We start from the raw sequence: 18,210 nt of genomic DNA on the forward strand, positions 1-18,210 counted from the left end.
CTGAATGCAGGGAATTTTTTCTGTAACTCGTCTGTAAACGTGCACTTGCGCTTGGGCATGGTGGTGGAGACTGACAACCACGCTGTCTAGTGTCTACTAACTGGTTGACGAAGGCTGCCTGCACTGACTCTGCAGGGCTGACGTCATCGTGCGCAGTGTCCTAGTGCCTGTCGATTTACTGGTCCGATGTAAGCAAAGACGTGTCGGAAAGGAACGGAATGAAAGTAATTTTACAAAAACCGGGACATTTCCTCATTTTCTAAAAATAAACCGGGACACCCAGGACAGGACGTGAAATACGGACATGTCCCGGGAAATACGGACGTATGGTCACCCTAGTATAGAAGTAAACATTAAAATAGATGGTTATTTGAATGATTATAAGAATTGTTTTATTTTAACAGCTTATTTCTACCTAATTTCCATGAGTGGTCACAGAGAAAGCTTCTAGTGTCTATATCTATTTATCTGTACAGTGTAAAGTTAAAGTTAGCATAGTGTTACCTTCTTTTTCATCTTCTTATATGTTCTTATATGAACTAAAATATCTATAATTATATAATCTGAAAAATAGTTTCAACTCTACACTTCATAATGTTGCATTATGTGAAGAATTAGCTAATCTATAGTTTCTACATATAGTAGCTACTGTTTTTTCAATACTTTACCTAACTTACGGTTTTTAACACTGACTGCAGCTCCTATGTTTAACAGTTCATTGAAAAAGGGGCTCTCAGTAAAAATAAATTCTATACACACAACCCTCCCAACACTAACAAAGTTGACAAAGTTAGCAACGAATGTTAAGAAAGCAGGTGGAAACTAACGTCTGCTAATGTGACATTAATGTACTAAAACCGAGATATTTTCCCCTCAGGAGTTGGTGAGGACTTAAAAAAAGAGCTAGGTCAGTGAATATTGGACTTACATTTGTCAGGTAGGCAGAAACACAACTTCAACAGGACGATAATATTGTTCTGTGTAAGCTGGATATGTATGTAAGATTGGCAGTTGACTAGCTAACTTCAACGATGACAGGGGCTGTGTCTGTATATCCATTTGTCTTTAAGGTCACAGGTGCAATTAATTAATATTAATAAAGTAACGAAAATCTTTGTTTCGCTTATGGCGACGCCTGTGGCGGTGAGCTGTAATTGCAGGTGTGTGTTTTTTTAAAACTACACTGAATACATCATTCAGTGACTGATAGAAACTTAACAAACATTTAAATGAATAGATAAATAAATAAAAATGTAAAAACTAGTTTATTGTATTGCATTGCGTTTTCCAGTGAGACAGTAGACGCACTACCAGGGTCACAGACGTGACTCACCAAAATGAAATACAGCCAGTATTATTAACGCGCGGCTACTAGACACACCTGTACTTTTCTTTCCATGGAAAAATGTCTGGCATAAAAATAGATTGTTCCCCTGAATTTCTAATGAACTTTCGCATTCCCAGCAGTTAACTCATTTAAATTGTGAATGTATGTTCCTTCTTCTTGTTTCTGCCTGCCAAGAGTGCTTGAAAGCGGGAGCTCCCGCTGAGCACCTGAACGCACCACGAGAGCTCCAGCATTGTAGAGCGAAGAAGGAGGAGGAGGAGGAGGAGGTGGAAGCAGACCGAGGAGAAGCATGAAGAATATCCGCGGTACCTAAGCTGACAGACGGGGAGAGCATCTCGTCTTCCCTCGCTTGTTAGTGGCCGACTGGAAGCGGAGGGAGGCAAGCGGGGACGAGGACAGGATGGAGGAGAAGAAGCAGTTTCTTTGTGGGGTGGTGGAAGGTAAAAACGGCCGACTTTATAACTGACCTCCTGTCAGATCATGTGATTTTTTTTTTTTCTTACCTCGGGGAGATGCTTTTAAATAGACCTCCGTTTGACCTAGATTTCAGCATTGTTTTGTCACTTACTGGAGGTGAAGGGGGGCGTGGGAGTGGTAGTATGTGTATGAACACTGAGGTAGCAAGGATGTTATGGTCTTTATGAGATGATGTGCTGGTGACCAGCCAGGCTTGAAGTGGAGATCAAAGAGCAGGCGATGAAAAGCATTCAATAATGTCTGGTTCAAAGGCTGCAGCCCGAGGAAAGGAAACGCTCTCGATAATGGCTGATTGCAATGAAGATGATGATGCAGATGATGATGATGATAATACTAATAGAGATTAATCTGATGGTGACGTTGGGAGTGAAGATGATCTCATGATATTGATAATGACTGATCATGATGAAGGTGATCTTTGATTTGATAATTAAGGTGGACATGATGACCTGTGGTGACAGGAGGTGATGATGGAGATGCTCCGAGGAAGAACACTGGTGATGATGAGGCAATGAAAGAAGAGGAACCATTGTGAGCCTGTGAATGACAGTGAAGAGTAGTGATGATGTTGGAAGTGATGGAGATGATAGTGATGATAGTGATGAGGATGATACAGAACAGGTAATTGTATTAGCAGTGGTGATGGAATATGAAAATGACAAAGCACATGCAGACTAATCACTGCAGAAAATAGTGAAAAAGAAGAACAAAAAGAAATTCATTTTTTGTAATTTACAAGTCTACACGCCACATCTGGCTCTACAACAGAGCCAGATGTGGCGTCTTTAAATGTTTTGCTTTGTCTGACAACCAGTCCAAAAACACCAAAATATGCAATTCATAGCGATATAAAATGGACATAATCACGTTTCAGATGGTGGAACCAAAATTTTTGCGTATTAAAATACAATTATTGGTTATTAAGATTGTTGCCAATTCATCTTCTGTCAACTGACTAATTGTTTCTACTTTCCAGCTCTATAATTCTCGGCCAGTCCGGTTTCACAGCCCTTTGGGATGTTTTTTTATTTTGGACATTCATATGGCAATGATAATAAAAGTATAACACATCATGCCGCTACACACACACACACACACACACACACACAGCTTATTAATAATTCTTGGAACCCCTTAAATCAGTATGATTCTCAGTCCCATGTGGTGGCATCCAGCAGAGCTGGTAATTGGGTCTGGCTTAGCGGGAAGCAACACTCTGCATTGCACACACACACAAAGGTATGTCATACACATGCACATCAAAATTCTCATTCCCCCACGGGCATGCAGGAGAAAGCAGTCTGGATGTTTTGTGGGTCCGATTTACTTCTCACTATGACCCACTTACTGCACACACATATGCGCGCACACACATTGCAGACTTATACAAAAAGAAAAACCACACACACAAAGGAGGGAGAGGGACACTGGAGATGCTCTCATTTCTAAAAATAGAAAATGTGATGGAGAGTGTAGCTGGAGATGAATTATGCCTCTGCCAAACACAGAGGGGATGTGACCAAGTAAGTAGTGGAAGAGCTTGCATCCGTTAATGTACCCACACAGTACTGTAACTGGATTGTCTCTGCATAGTGTCCAGTAGCTCATAACTGATTAATTGCCGCAAAGCTGAACTAAAAAACGTTATACAGAGAACCATATGATATGATGTATGCAATGGAATGCTATGGTGCATATTCAGTGATAATGCACATGTCTGAATATGAAGTGTGGGAACATTTGCAGCAAAGTTTAGGAATACCACCCTTTCTGAGCTTACAGATTTACAGTATTTCTGATGTTACACATTTACTGATAATTACTGTTATTTACTGATAATTAAATAAAAATCTTATATCAAAACGATTACCACAAACCATTAAAGCCTATCACAGTAAACGGATCAGTTATGGAAGCTTGGCCTTGTAGAAATTCACTCAATTCATTCTTGTTGTTTCTCTGCAGGTTTCTATGGGAGGCCTTGGTCTATGGATCAGAGGAAAGTCCTCTTCCAATGGTAAGTCTGCCACCACTCTTTAATGAAGCGTTTAAACTGAAATGGAACTACAGCTTGCATCTACTGTATTGTATATGGAAGCGCAGTGGTGCCACATTTGTCTTGTTAACCTGGTCAGAGGGGATATTTTTGTGTTGTTGTTGTTCTTCACATGAATAGCTCAGGAGCTGCTGACCTGACACCTGTGGGATGAACCCAGTTGCACGCCTCTGTTTCAGTGCCAGGTAGACCTGAGAGGAATCACTGACGCAGAAAGACTCTATAGCAATGGGGGGCCTCATCCTCAATCCTGAGGCTCAGCCATGGATGACAGGAGGAGAGGGAGCAGATATAGCATTTTTTTTGTCATTATCATTATAAGTATATATAAGTTCTTTTTGTACACAAACATTCAAATATTTACTGTTTCCTCCAGAATGTTATGCTCATCTTAAACTGGTCTCAGTATATTTATGTCCTGCTAATACAGAATTTATGTGTGAGGGATGATTTTGCTGTGCCCATGGCTCTTTATTTAGCAACAACATCTTTTTTTCCATGCAGAGACCTTCACACCAGGGAGCTGCTCAGCACAACCACACTCTTTAGTTGTTGGCTAAAGAAGTGTGGAGTGATACTGGTGTAGTGCCAACATAAAAACAGTAGACAAAAGACATTTATAGCAGATAAAATCAACATTCAAGATATGAAATCAAACCAAAAGTGAATACAGAGTTTCCCAAGAGACAGTAATCCAATATCGAGGCTGCAGGTTCATGAACCAAAGCTCTCTGAATCCTGACTAAAGAAAGTCAAAGCAGCTCCTTTATTGAGACTGCCACAACAGATTTTATTAACAGTTTCATCAGCTCACAAAGAGACACACACTCTTTTGGCTTTTTCAGCTCTTTCAGTTCGCAGTGATTTCCATGACATTGAACTATAGTAGAATTCTAAAAGATAATTTCCAAGTGCAAAAAAACACACATTCAAAGTGCCATTTAAGAAGATTAACAGTGTGCCAAATATGAAATAAATATACTAATAAGAAATGTGTCATTCCCTTTTCATTTACCCTGTGTGTATACCTTGTAGTTAGCAGACACCCAATTAATTCTCGATGACACATCTTACAAAAGAGAAATCTGCATAAATGCCTGTTGGGAACTCTTGACACAGTTTTGTAGTACAACAGCCAATAGTGACAGTCGACGACATCCCAAGAGATAAGTTGTTCCCTCTGCTCTCAGCTTTCCACTGCTCTTAAATATACAGACCAAATCATTAGAGCACACTGTTTCTGTTCCTATCACTATAATGTGGCCCTAAACATCAGGTGATATATTATGCTTTATGATGCCTGTAGTACACATAGATGCAGTAACTAGCAAACAACACTTTGTCAAAGAGGCCATCTCTGCTTCATGATTAGACTATGAGGATGAATTTGACTTCCAAAACTTTGTCACTGTAGCAGCAGCTGAGTGTGTGGGATCCAGGTTTATTTATAGACCGGCTTTTTTAGACTCAAGTGCGGAGTGCAGGCAAAATTCATACGCTGAGTGTTGCATAAGTTTGGCAGAGTAGGGCTGTGGATGTGTGTACAGTATGTAAGCGCGTGTGTGAGTGTCTGGTTGTGTGTTCGAGGGAGGTAGGTTGCAGCTTTTGTGGAGGCGACTTATGCACCATCTGTCCAGGAAATGAAGCAGTGAGAGAGTGAGGACAGTGTCCACCCACAAATAACAAGGAAGACAAGAGCTGGTTCATGTCCAGAGAGAGAGAGAGAGAGAGAAATAATCATGTTTTTGTGTGTGTGTTTCATGCAGATATTGTTACTCCTAGTACTATGCACTATTTATAATTCAGGAGGTCATTTCCTGTAACTGAGGCAGCCATGTAGCCCTACGATCAATACAGTGGACCTTTTCTTGTTGCTTGTAGTTTTTCTGTTTTTGTTTTTTTTTTCTTTCCCTGCTTATGTCCTCTCTGTTAGCTCCTCAAGTTTCTCTACAGGGCTCCTAGAGTACATGAGCTAAAGATATGGCTTCAAATTGTGAAAGAGATTCATTAATAATATTATAAATAACATTGAAAATTGTAGAAAATATAAAGAAGAACTACAAAGTTTTTGCTCTTGTTTTATATATAAAACCTTTAGTAAACCTTTTTATCTGACTTTCATTTTCTTGTTGCAGATTCTCAGATTTAGTAATAAAATCACTTAAAACTGCTCTTTCCTCCCTTGACCATGTCTTTTTGTGCCAGGATGCAGCATTGGGGGTTGAACACGTACCTGTACGGCCCAAAAGATGATCTAAAACACAGACTGTTGTGGAGAGAAGTCTACTCTCCCGAAGAGGAGGGTAAGAACATTCATCCATCTGTAAATCTATCTATTTGGCACATCCAGGTCTGTTTACAGTTGTTGGGGAGTATACTGATAAAAGTGATGTCTCCTGAATCAGCGTCACATCGGGCTGAAGATGACACGTTTAAAAATTAAAAACAAATCTGGGGTTGTGAAGGTAGAAAGAAGTGGGCCTCATCTCTGACGCAGAGGATAGCTGTTTGATTAGCTACTACCAGCAAAACACACCTGAATCTGCAACTGAGAATTGCATCGTGGATAATGTAGGCGTCATGTTTTGGCAAAGAAGAAAAATGCAAGAAATTAAAAGCAACAAAATGTTTGGTTTCCTTTTTTCAGACTGTCCATCACAAATCTGACAATGCAAGCACAATGCTAAATTGTTGGGGTGCCCCTTTAAGTTTTTATGGTTTGAGGCCAAAGACTTGAACTAAATGCTGCAAACTGACTGCAGACTAGACTAGACTTGTTTTGGGATCAGATCTGCTCCAGGAATTTAGTTGGAGGGTATATTTCATTAAAAGGCTTCAACAGTTTTTATGTTGCCCATTATATTATTTTTATAGTACCCTGGAAGACTGTATGGTCATTTAGAGAAAGCTGAATTCCCACAATGACACATAAAATTGAGATTAGAGAGACGCATTCGTGTTATATGAAGAGTCTGGTAATGTTTATTGTTCTCAGACATCTGTAGTTAGATAGGCCGGAGTGTTTCAACATTTTTCTCCTCCTGCCCTTAGGTCAGTTGCGTACTCTCATAGTAGAGGCCAAGTCGAGAGGGCTGAGGTTTGTTTATGCCCTCTCTCCTGGTCAGGACATCGTCTTCTCTTCTTCCTGTGACCTGACACTACTGAAACGCAAGTTGAGACAGGTATGTGACACAAGATACTGTAACTTTTCTTTATTTTCTAGCTGAGCCTCTGTGATCTGTCTTTTCCTCTCTGATGAACAACCTCATCTCTGTCTGCAGGTATCAGACTTGGGTTGCCAGGCATTTGCCATTCTGTTTGATGACATCGATCACTCCATGTGTCAGGCCGACAGCGAGGCCTTTTCTTCTTTCGCCCATGCTCAGGTCACTGTAACGAATGAGATCTATCGGTTCTTGGGGGAACCACCTGTCTTCCTATTCTGCCCTACAGGTACGAGTGCCAAACGGAATTGAATTGGACTATTTGTAAAATTTAATAGGTGACATTTTTACTTGCCCGTCCATGAATCTTGATGATAAAGTATACTTCTCTTTATCGCTCCCTGTAGAGTACTGTGGTTCTCTGTGTTCTCCCAGCATATCAAAGTCTCCCTACCTGCAGACTGTTGGCGAAGACCTGCTGCCCGACATAACCGTAGTATGGACAGGTGAGACACAAACAGCATAAATATGAAATCTTTATTTATTATAATTGATAAGAATGAAACATTTAAGCTGTCTTATTTTACTACACTGTATAAAATGGCTGTATTTGTGCCGACATAAACCACAGTCTGTCAGTTTCACAGTCTCTTCTCTTCTGTGCTTTAGCCTCATTAGTTGACCTGCAATCTCTTGCTTAGTAACAGCACACACTTACACACACACACACACACACACACTGGCAAAACACGTACACATGCAAATAGAGTGCAGGCACAAAACCACACAAATCATCCTCCGAAGATGATTTAAGTGCAAATCCACCCACACACATAAGGAAGTACAATAGGTACACACATTATCTCTTTTTCTCGTTTAGTTCACTTTTTGATTGTGTCTTTATTTTTCTCCTGTCAGAAGCTGTAGACGCTGAAGCATGAATAAACATGTACTTTTTCATTAACATGTAACATCGAGAGTTGCACCTTTTATGGTTGTTTTTCCTACCACCATTCTTAAAGGTGATTTCATGCTTATGTTATTGAAAACAATGGCAACGTCGTGTTCCACAAATGACTGTCGCTTGAAAACTGCTGACTAAATTGCAAGCACAGGTCACACGTACAGTGGGTGCTTATATTGACTTGTAAAACGTGTCAAAATAAAGTTGAAAGGAAGTTAGGTCATGCTGCAGATTTAGTGGCCTTGTTTTCTTTGGTCCAAACATTATTAGTGAACTTTATTGCATTTTTATGTAGTTTCTTTGGATCTGCAACCTTTTTGTGATGAACTTGTCTGTTATCCAACTTTCCATGACCTCTTCACTGTGGAAAACATGTGGAGACAGTAACATATCCATATTTGATTGCTTTGATTTGATTTGCTTGCAACAGAAGCACTCACAGGAATCCTTTTTGAACAAAGACAACAGCTCGGCATGCAAAATATTATAGAAAACATGCACCTGTGTGAGAACTGTGTCGGGAACATATAAGCATCTTGTGACACCTGATTTTCCACCTATTCCGTAAAGCATTTAATATTCTGGAGAAGCCAGTTCACCTTGCTATACCACTTCTGTTCTCGGAACACACTTGACTTATGGTTACCTGATATGTTGTTATTAGTGGTATTATGTTTTTACTATTATTCTTGTGTAAAGAACCATAATTAAAAAAGTAACTTCAAAGTTCAAATAAACAGATTGGTCTGAAAGTGGAGAGAACAACCCATTCATATTAGGCTCCTGTTGTCTTCCTCAGATTTAATTACACAAAGTCTGTTCGTTAAACCTTTAGGCTTCCATTTATTAACCACTTCCCTTTACTCTCCACAGGCAGTAAGGTCATCTCCAGGAAACTGTCTGTACACTGCCTGGCTGAGGTGGAGTCTGTCCTCCAGCGCCCTCCACTTATCTGGGACAACCTGCACGCTAATGACTACGACTCCAGGCGTCTCTTCCTGGGGCCCTTTAAAGGCAGAGAGCCTCAGCTAAGGAGCCACCTCCGAGGCCTGTTGCTCAACCCCAACTGCGAGTTTGAAGCTAACTACATCCCTCTCCATACGCTCGGAAGCTGGTACCGAGCTGAGAAAGAAGAGAGGAAAGGTATGGTGATTGGTGGAGGGAAGGATGAGGCAGGAAGGCAATGGGATTAATGAGCAGTTGGAAGGAGCTGTGACGAGACAGGAGATGTCCCCAGTTAATGAACTAATATTGGTTCTGCCAGGCCAGAGCCATGCACATTTTGTCCCATTGCTTCCTGGAGACATTTTTAATAAGCCAGTGTTGCTTGGCAACTAACACAATTTTAACCACCAGGCAGAAATGTTGTGTTATATTACCTACAAAATCAATTAACTTTTAGGGATTAAAGGTCCAGTGTAAAACATGAAATCCCCTGTCAAGAGCTAGTGTGGTTTGTCCACTCTGGGCTACTGTAGAAACATGCCAGTGCAACATGGCAGACTCAGAAGCATGACATGACAAATTTACTCAATAAACCTTCAGCAATAAAATATTAAAAATTACAATTCACCTTTAACAATCCACAAATTTAATCAATCTTCATCTATTCTTACAGCAAAAGGGATCTATTTACAGATATTGCTAATAGACCATAGCTTTCCGATTCAGTCTGTTTCATTTTATTTTAGTCTTGGGATTTTATATGTGAAGTTTTCTTGAAAAATTTTTGGGTGGAGCTGTAATACCCATTTCATCATTAATTTGACATTTGGATTATATTTAATGCATTCATTTTGCCGTGACAGTAAATTACATGTGAATACCACCACAGAAAGTAAGAGCAAACAAGGCAGTTGGATGGAGAGAAAAAACACTGTAGTGGTGATGGAGGGATAATTGTGTGGTATGATGAAGGAAGAAATGAGAAGAGAGGAAAGTCCCTCAGTGGAGGCAACAGGGAAGAGATAAAGGGCCGGCTGAAGCGATGTGTGATGTGGATGGAAATAGACATGGAATTTTAATGGTGGCACGATGGGGGTTGAGGGTGGAGGGAGATGATACATCAGTACAGTTTTTACAGTTTTAATTTGTATCCTCATGTATAATACACAATGTTTTTTCTGCTCTAGATGAGGAGTGTGAATACTGTCCTGATAGAGCTCTGTCTGCTGCACTACATGATTGGATGGAGGAACTCAACCAACCACTACAAGCAGGTAAAATGTTATGATGTGTTTCTGCGCTTGTATGTGTGCGTTGACATGGACCAGTTAAATTTATAGCAGTATATTATTGGCTGCATATGTTGAGGTTTGTCCAACAAAAATGTCTTGTGGCCACAGTGTTTAATGTGTACTTCAAACATAATATGTATTTTTTTAAAATCATAACAGGTCGGCAGAGCACGCGAGCGGACCAGCGTTCCTCTGCTACGGCATCTCGCTGCAAAACTCCTGACAGATCTGACTGCCCTTCCACTTTGAGAGGAACCTCTACCGTGGCCAAACTTCCTGTTTTCCCCCTGAACTCCAGCTCACCCCCATCGTCACCCACTAAGGTTAACGGGGAGAGGGAGGCACAGGATGGGGAGAAGAAGAGGTCAAACCATCCTAGTCAACCCAATCACCAACCTCCAGGATCCAGGCCCGGAGCACCTTCAGGTGGAGGCAGGGCACAGAAGGCCCAGGGTCGGGGAGGCTGTGGTGGGAAGGGCCTTCTCAGCGAATCCCAGGTGCGGCTGTTGGTTGGTCTTCATTATCTGCCTCACGAGCATGGTCCGTCTGCCCAGAAACTGCTGCAGGACCTGACCTGGCTGAAAACAAATTGCCACCTTGTCGGCACGAACAGCAAGAAGGCGCCGCCTCAGAAGGTCAGTGTGTGTTTTGTGTACATTTCATGTTGATGACATTTGAATTGTTTGATTGATGAATGTGAGTGAGAAGAAGCACATCTTTGGTACTTACCCATTATGCGAACATGTCCTCAGATTGATGAGTGGCGAGGTCGGGCCTCCAGGTTCCTGTCCCTGTGTGAAGACATAGCACAGCTTCACTGCAGTGTGGTGGGTGGGGCCAACAGGGCTGTGCTCTATGACCTTTACCCTTATGTGTGGGACCTGAGGAACATGGCTTTGGTGGCAAAAGCTTTCATATGCTGGCTGGGTGAGTATAAAGAGAGATGGAAGCAGGAAACTATGGGGATACAGAATAATATAATGTGTTCTATGTTATTGTAGTACTGTATACTATTACTACTACTACTACTACTACTACTACTACTAGTGTACTTGCTATGCTTTGATCTCCTATACTACTGGTTCTCAAACTATAGTATGTGTACATGACCTGTCTCTAGTGGTACGTAGAGGAATTATTTTAAAAACATATACTACAACATTTTGATTTAAAATTAACTGAGATTGCTGGAATCTAATTTAAGTTTCTTTTAATCAGCCTGCAACAAAGTCACATTAACTCACATAGCACACACGCATATATCCATTATGCTTAAAATGTGACAGCAAGATGTCTTGTCTTTTCTACTGAATTACCTCTGGTTCTTGAGCCAGTTTTCAGGATTCAACAACAGTAAATAAATAAACAATAAACAATAAATCATCTTCCTATTATGAATACACCCACTATACTATAAATGTGAAAAGGACTGTACTTATATAGCAGCTTTTTAGTTTTTTACTACATCACATATCTCATTCACCCATTCACACACACACATTCATACACTCATGGCATTAGCTGCCATGCAAGGTGGAAAGGTGGGACATTCTTATGCATACACCCACGATGGGACATCCATCAGGAACAGTTTGGGGTTCAGTATCTTCAACATGCAGACTGGAAGAGCTATACTTCTTCATTATGGGGCTTTCAAACACAATGTGATTTGGCTGTGTTCGCTGCTGGGTTTAAAGTTCATTCTGGTTGAACGCTGTGAATAGCCGTTGTGGTGCAGTTCAAGCTATTGGAAATAATAGGTTTGAGAGCGCTGTGTGCCATTGTCACGCTGTGTGCCATTGTCACGTGTCTGAAAGACTATACTATATACTATAATCTAACATCCCCACCCCCTCACTTTTCTCACTCAGATGGACGAGTGTTGAGCGACAGCTCCACCCTGGGCACTTGGAAGAACTGCTTCCACTGTAAGTAGACATGAACTCTAAGCTCTTTGTCTTATCTTTGCCTGAAATATCTCTTGCCGTCGCCTCTGCTGCACAAATAACATGAGTCTGAAACTTTTCCACTCTAAACCCAACATCCAATCATTAATTTTCAGCTTTAGCTTAGTGGAGTGCAGCAGATAAGTGCAGTGAGGACTAAACCACCAGTTGTGGTTCAAATATTTATGGCGGCAGCATAAAAACCAGCATATCTTGAGGCGCGGTAATGCTGTAAAACACAGAACTTTTATGCCGGCATGAATATTTAAAGCTGATTTAACTGTGTGATCATTTTACATTTGCACTAGCAACCATCTTGGCATTTCATTGGCTCTAACCACAAAATGTCACCAGACTGACATTTGGGTCTTGTCTGTGGTAGGGTGTGGAAAATCCTCAGGGGCGGACCTACTGGGAGTGGAGTCAGAGCCATGGGTGTTCAAAGGGGGTGTGTCTGGGGAGGTGCAGGTGTGTTTGTATCATATTTTCTACTAATACTGTAAATACCTCCTCCTGTTTTGTTACTGTGTATATGTGCAATTCTTCATAATACATGACATTGAAATTCGGACCTCATAACTGCAACGTGTGTTTGTCTTTGTGTACTGTATGTGTGTGTGTGTGTGTGTGTGTGTGTGTGTGTGTAGATGCTTCTCCCGATAGGCAACAGCAGTGAACTCTTCACTCATCCTCCTCCTCTCTTCCCTACCTCTCGTCTCTATAACATCAGGCCCTACCACAGCAAGGACAAGGTAGAAGGAGATACACCCACACACGTTATTGTTTCACATATAATGATAGGATAATTCACGGATTATCAAGTATGCATCGAAGGTAGGGAAAGTTGGGGGATATTTGTGAATATTTGTATAGCTACAGAATACACACTGACTGCATAAGACTTTAGTGTACCTGCTGGGGAAACCACACTGCTTGCCTCTTTAGAAAAACAACTTAGAAATAAACAGAGTTTGTAAAGGAACCTGATTGTTAGGGATTGTTAGATTTGTAATTTAGATTTTTTAGACATTGATAAGAGGAAACATATGACCTAATAGACTGGGGCATGAAATCACAACCATATCTCTAAACAATAATCATTTTGTTTGTGTGTGTGTGTGTAGTTAGAGTTGTATCGGATGGTGCGCCAACTCCACCTGAGGACTCAGGGTGGCCAAGAGTCCAGTATTGCTCACCCAGATATCATAGGAGACAGGTGTGTGTTTGAGAGTAGTAATCATCTTCCTTGCTAACCATATTTATCACACCAGCATACTATATTCACATATATTTTTTAGATAGTAATGTCTTTTCTTTTCTTATAGATGTCTCGGGCCGTGCCTGGCGTTGTGTCCCGAGTACAGCTTCATCCTGGAGGATGAGCTGGGTGTGTGTGGTTGCGTGTTGGGAATCTTAGATGTTCGCTCCTTTGCCAAGCGGTGCCAGGCCAGCTGGATGCCTGCAATGAGGGACAAATATCCACACAAAGGAGGCAACACACACCCCAACACACAGGTGAATATATGAAGAAGAAGTCATCTTCTGTTTATAAATATCGTGTCATTCTGAAGAGCACAGGAGGATTCACATACACACACACACACACACACACAAAGTGTTATCGAAGCACACAAATGTTTAGACATATCTGTACCTGCAGTTTTACCATCTGGGTCCCTCTGTGATGGATTAATAACCCACTGGGAAGTTGGTGGCACACTCAGGTGAACAATGCCAATGACACACACAGAAACAGATTAAGCCTCATATACACACAGATTGGACTCTTTTTTTTTGTGCAGTTATGGTCAGGGTAAGCATCAGTCATGACCAGTCAAATTATTATTTTCCTCTTGATTTATAAGACACATTAATAACAGGAGGTAATGTGTCTTGTTGTTGTTGCCTATCATGACAAACAGTTGAGTGATCTTAGGCAAAGAGACAGAACCGGTGATGAGCAACAGGGACAGTCAGTCCTTGACATCTGTGGAGGATTCATCTGCCCACTCTGTGCGTCATGGTGCACACTGAACTACTTTGGATGACTATCATTCACACTGCAGCCACAGGTGTATGAAGGTAGAAAAAGGTTTACAGTGGAATGGTGTGTGTTCCTGCTTCATTAAACATGGGGACTTGTTCAGACCATAGGATTAATGCTAATCAAACTTTAATATATAAATAAATATAATACCTTAATATATGTTTGATGGCTTGAAAACTAGATAGAGAAAACCGCCCTGCTTGCGGGTTTCATTCCAGGAAAAACAGACTACACTAATTAGAGTCATCTACAAAATAAAACTATGCATGCTCAAAATAAATTGGTGAAATTTGCATTTATGATGGTGATTATTCTTTAGACTGTAATTATGTTGTTAGGTTGCTTGGTGACTTGAAAGTCTAATGAGGTATGATCAGTCAAATGTGTCCTATTAGTAACATCTAGTGACCGCTATTTGAAACTACAACAACATAGGACTGTGGCACCCTTTTCCACAACCTTACATTGAAAAATTGAAATCAAAATGATCTTCCAGGACATAACCCATCATCACATGTGAATGAGAATGTCTTTGTGTGTCTCTTTGTCCTTCTCTGTGTAGGATTTGATTCAGCTGATGGAGGAGGACCAGGGTGAGTACCCAGACTCTCTCCTCTATCACTTCCCCTCTCAGCTGCGACTGGACGCCCTTCCTGAGCTTGTGGACATCAGTGTCAGCCGCACCCTGCTCACCGCCCTTCTCACTGCACTCAAGGCCAATGGTAAGAACATTGTGTCGAGTCATTGTATAAGTGTGCGTGATTAGCTTTAAACTTAGAAAAATAAAATACCAAAAGGACTATTAATGCTCAAATTTGACATTGTGTTTGAGTTGTGGAAAATATTCACACCTCCACCTCTGTGCAGCATTCATATCCTGTATGAAGTAGTGTTGTCACTTCACATACTACAGTATGAGCAGGGATTTACTGCTGGAGAGCTGATATCAATTCTTGATGTTGAAATCCTGCAGTTTTCATATTATCTGTGACAGACTACCTTCTGTATGGTTTATTGTTTTATACAGTGTAGCAGCCCTTGGATCCCCAAAGAGAGTCTCGACTGATGCTTAAGGTGTTCTTTATTTTAGTTTCAGCAGAATCAGGTTCACCATAGCACCGTGAAAACTGTGTGTCAGGGTATACAAACATAAAACCAAGTCACCATACAGTCTTCACAGTACAAACATAATTTTGCATCAATATTAAAACAAGCGTTCATTCAATCAAAGTATTGCATACATAATAATACAAACTCACGTTACAAAGATACAATATTTCAAATAGACAAAATAACCAAACAAACATACCTCACTGCGCTCACCAAGGATGCTTAAATGTTCATGATGTTTTCTTCTGTTTAAACAGGCGTCACAGTCCCTTTTTGTGCAAATTAAGTAAAAGTTTAAGCTGGAGCCTGGAGAACAAACTTTTTGTGACTCAGGCTCAAACAAAGCAGCTTCCTAATTACCAACACCTGTGGGTTTACCTTTACCTGTCTCCCTCTTCTGGAGCTACGGTGTCACTCAAGGACAAAATTCATTCAACACCCATACCCATCTAAGTCCATACAAGGTTCATACACACAACATCGCTCACAACATAACAATTATTTTAAGCACACATAAAATAGAAGCATTATTTAATAATTTAAAATTAGATTTTTCTTGAGACATAATATGAACAAGACAAATTTAAATAGTTTTACTCAAACAAAACAAAACACATACAAAGGACTAGTGTGGTCCTTTACATACAGTATGATAATATCTGTTTTGTGGCCATTCCTTTCCGTGTGTGTAGGTTCTCAGGGCGTGTTCTGCGAGGTGCAGCCGACAGACCGTCAGAGGCTGGAGTTCCTGACAAAACTGGGCTTCCTGGAGATCCTCAGAGGAGAAGCAAGGAGCAGAGAGGGAGTGGTGTTAGGGAGGCTGCTCTGAACATGAACACACACACACACACACACACACACACACACACACACACACAGAGCGCACAGTCACACATACACACCACCAGAAACACATAAAGACACTTGCACCCATACAGTAGATACACAAAGGCACTTACACACACAGAAAGATGTTAGGAACACAGTGGGTACAGCACAGATTAGAGACGGCTAAGCTCTGCAAAGCAGGATCTGTATTTGCTCTGTCAAGAGAGGAAAAACTTTTTAAAAGGACAATCCCGGATTCCTTTGAGTCTGTGCAGCAGTAATCGGGATGAACCCAGAGATTTCTGGGAGATTTAAAAAACAGAACAAGCTTTGCTAAACATTCAGCAAAGCTGTGCTAATCTGTCTCCGATTCTACTGCTGGCTATGGATGATAACATTACAAGGAAGTCAACAACCGAATAGTTTGAGATGTGAGCAGAGCAGTCGACCACAGCAGCTACAACGTTGTCAAAGCGGCTATAATCAATATTTTACCAAATATATGACCAAAAACAGCTGGAAGGTACATATTGGGCTTACATACACCAGGTGGGCAGAAACACATACTGTATACTAATGCTGCTCCGCACCAGCTGGACATGCAGCTGTTTGCTAACACATTCCCCATATCATCTGTACAAGATGTTTCAAGTCAAGCAGATTCAAGTGAAAATAAGTGGGAACTAAATATCTTTTCCAGTGTGCAACGAGTGTGTGATTACATAAACCATACAGCAGCATATTTCCAGTAGTAATCCATTAAATTATCCCTTGAAAGATAGATGATAGATAGATGGATTACACTATATAGACATTTTATTCATTTAAAACTTACTAATCAAAATAAGAAGGCCTCAGAGCTGCTCTTTTTGGCTGACCTGCAGAGGTGCATGTCTTAAACCTTCAAAAACCAAAGCGTAAAAACCACATGTTGTGATCTTACAGGAGGTTTTGTGCTGGATTCTTTCTCAGCCAGGCGCACTAACTTCCTGGAGTTGTTATTCTGTGGTTGCCAGGCAACCAGTAGAGACACAGTTATTTGTACAGATTAATCAAACGAGTTATAGCGTGGTAATGAGCTTTAGAGGTGTTGGTAGGCAACATGTTATCTTTGGACAGAGCCAGGCTAGCTGTTTCCCGTTTCCACTCTTTATAGTGTCATATTTAGACACGAGAGTGGTATTGATCCTCTTCTAACATCAAGAAAGCAAATAATTCCTTTAAGCTGACATGAAACAATCCCCTGCTGTGCACAACCACGTTCAAGCTGCTCCAGTTGATCTCTGCTCCTTCTGCTTCGTTCATAAACGATGATTATTTTCTTAAAAGTTAGGATGTTGTTTTTCTAGCTCCTGTCCTGTCGGTTGAGTAGAGTCTGTGAAACATCAGACCGGACCCAGGCACGGCGTCACTGTTTACACTTGCTTAGTTTAGATGAATGTTTTTATGCATGAAGAACAAAAAACTGTGTGACTGTTCACAAAGTAGGAGTATACTGACATAGACTCAAACATGCATTTATAATTTTAATGGAATGCTCTAACATGGCTACATTAATAAAGATTTTCACTTTCATTGGACCTTTCTCAGCCATTATAGCTATAAAGTGTTAGGAGAAAACACAATGCAAGTGCATGCACTCTAAACTTCAGAAAACTATTTATTTAGTCAGATTTCTGTGCATGATGACAATCATGCAAACAGATAGGATATATAAAATATAATATAAACACACACACACATACAAACACACTACACTGATCTGAAGTTTACACTTGGTTCAATTGGATATAATAGATACCTCTCCTGCATTTCATTGTCAGATACTGTAAACATCACCAATGAGTATGTGTGGTGTATGTGTGGGTACTTAACATGGGTACAGAGTGTGTGTGAGTGTGTGCAAACATGCCAACTAAGACAGCTGTGTTAGTCTGCCTTTATTCTTAACCATAATGAACACACACACACACACACACACACACACATGCAGTCATACTAAAAGAAGCACAACAGCACTCACAATCAAATCT

The 18,210-nt window shown here is 40.7% G+C and overlaps 1 protein-coding gene across 2 annotated transcripts in view; it reads left to right on the forward strand.

The window, feature by feature from the left end:
- Positions 1–16,572, forward strand: part of si:dkey-183c6.8 (protein O-GlcNAcase) — an 18,034-nt gene extending 1,462 nt beyond the window's left edge. The window contains exons 1-17 of one of the 2 annotated variants that reach the window (XM_027278205.1): positions 1,703–1,788; positions 3,791–3,842; positions 6,087–6,184; positions 6,933–7,063; positions 7,163–7,334; positions 7,453–7,551; positions 8,883–9,152; positions 10,142–10,228; positions 10,406–10,881; positions 10,999–11,173; positions 12,118–12,174; positions 12,575–12,660; positions 12,840–12,944; positions 13,317–13,408; positions 13,518–13,707; positions 14,802–14,961; positions 16,042–16,572. In XM_027278205.1, coding sequence (XP_027134006.1) covers positions 1,749–1,788; positions 3,791–3,842; positions 6,087–6,184; positions 6,933–7,063; positions 7,163–7,334; positions 7,453–7,551; positions 8,883–9,152; positions 10,142–10,228; positions 10,406–10,881; positions 10,999–11,173; positions 12,118–12,174; positions 12,575–12,660; positions 12,840–12,944; positions 13,317–13,408; positions 13,518–13,707; positions 14,802–14,961; positions 16,042–16,178 — 2,427 coding nt within the window. In that variant the 5' untranslated portion in view covers positions 1,703–1,748 and the 3' untranslated portion in view covers positions 16,179–16,572. Of the gene's footprint in view, positions 1–1,702; positions 1,789–3,790; positions 3,843–6,086; positions 6,185–6,932; positions 7,064–7,162; positions 7,335–7,452; positions 7,552–8,882; positions 9,153–10,141; positions 10,229–10,405; positions 10,882–10,998; positions 11,174–12,117; positions 12,175–12,574; positions 12,661–12,839; positions 12,945–13,316; positions 13,409–13,517; positions 13,708–14,801; positions 14,962–16,041 lie in introns of those variants that run through there. The other variant, XM_027278206.1, reaches the window with a different exon arrangement.
- Positions 16,573–18,210: the final 1,638 nt, after the last annotated feature.

This window comes from Larimichthys crocea, chromosome III (assembly GCF_000972845.2).
Source record: "Larimichthys crocea isolate SSNF chromosome III, L_crocea_2.0, whole genome shotgun sequence".
Classification (NCBI taxonomy): Eukaryota; Metazoa; Chordata; class Actinopteri; family Sciaenidae; genus Larimichthys; species Larimichthys crocea.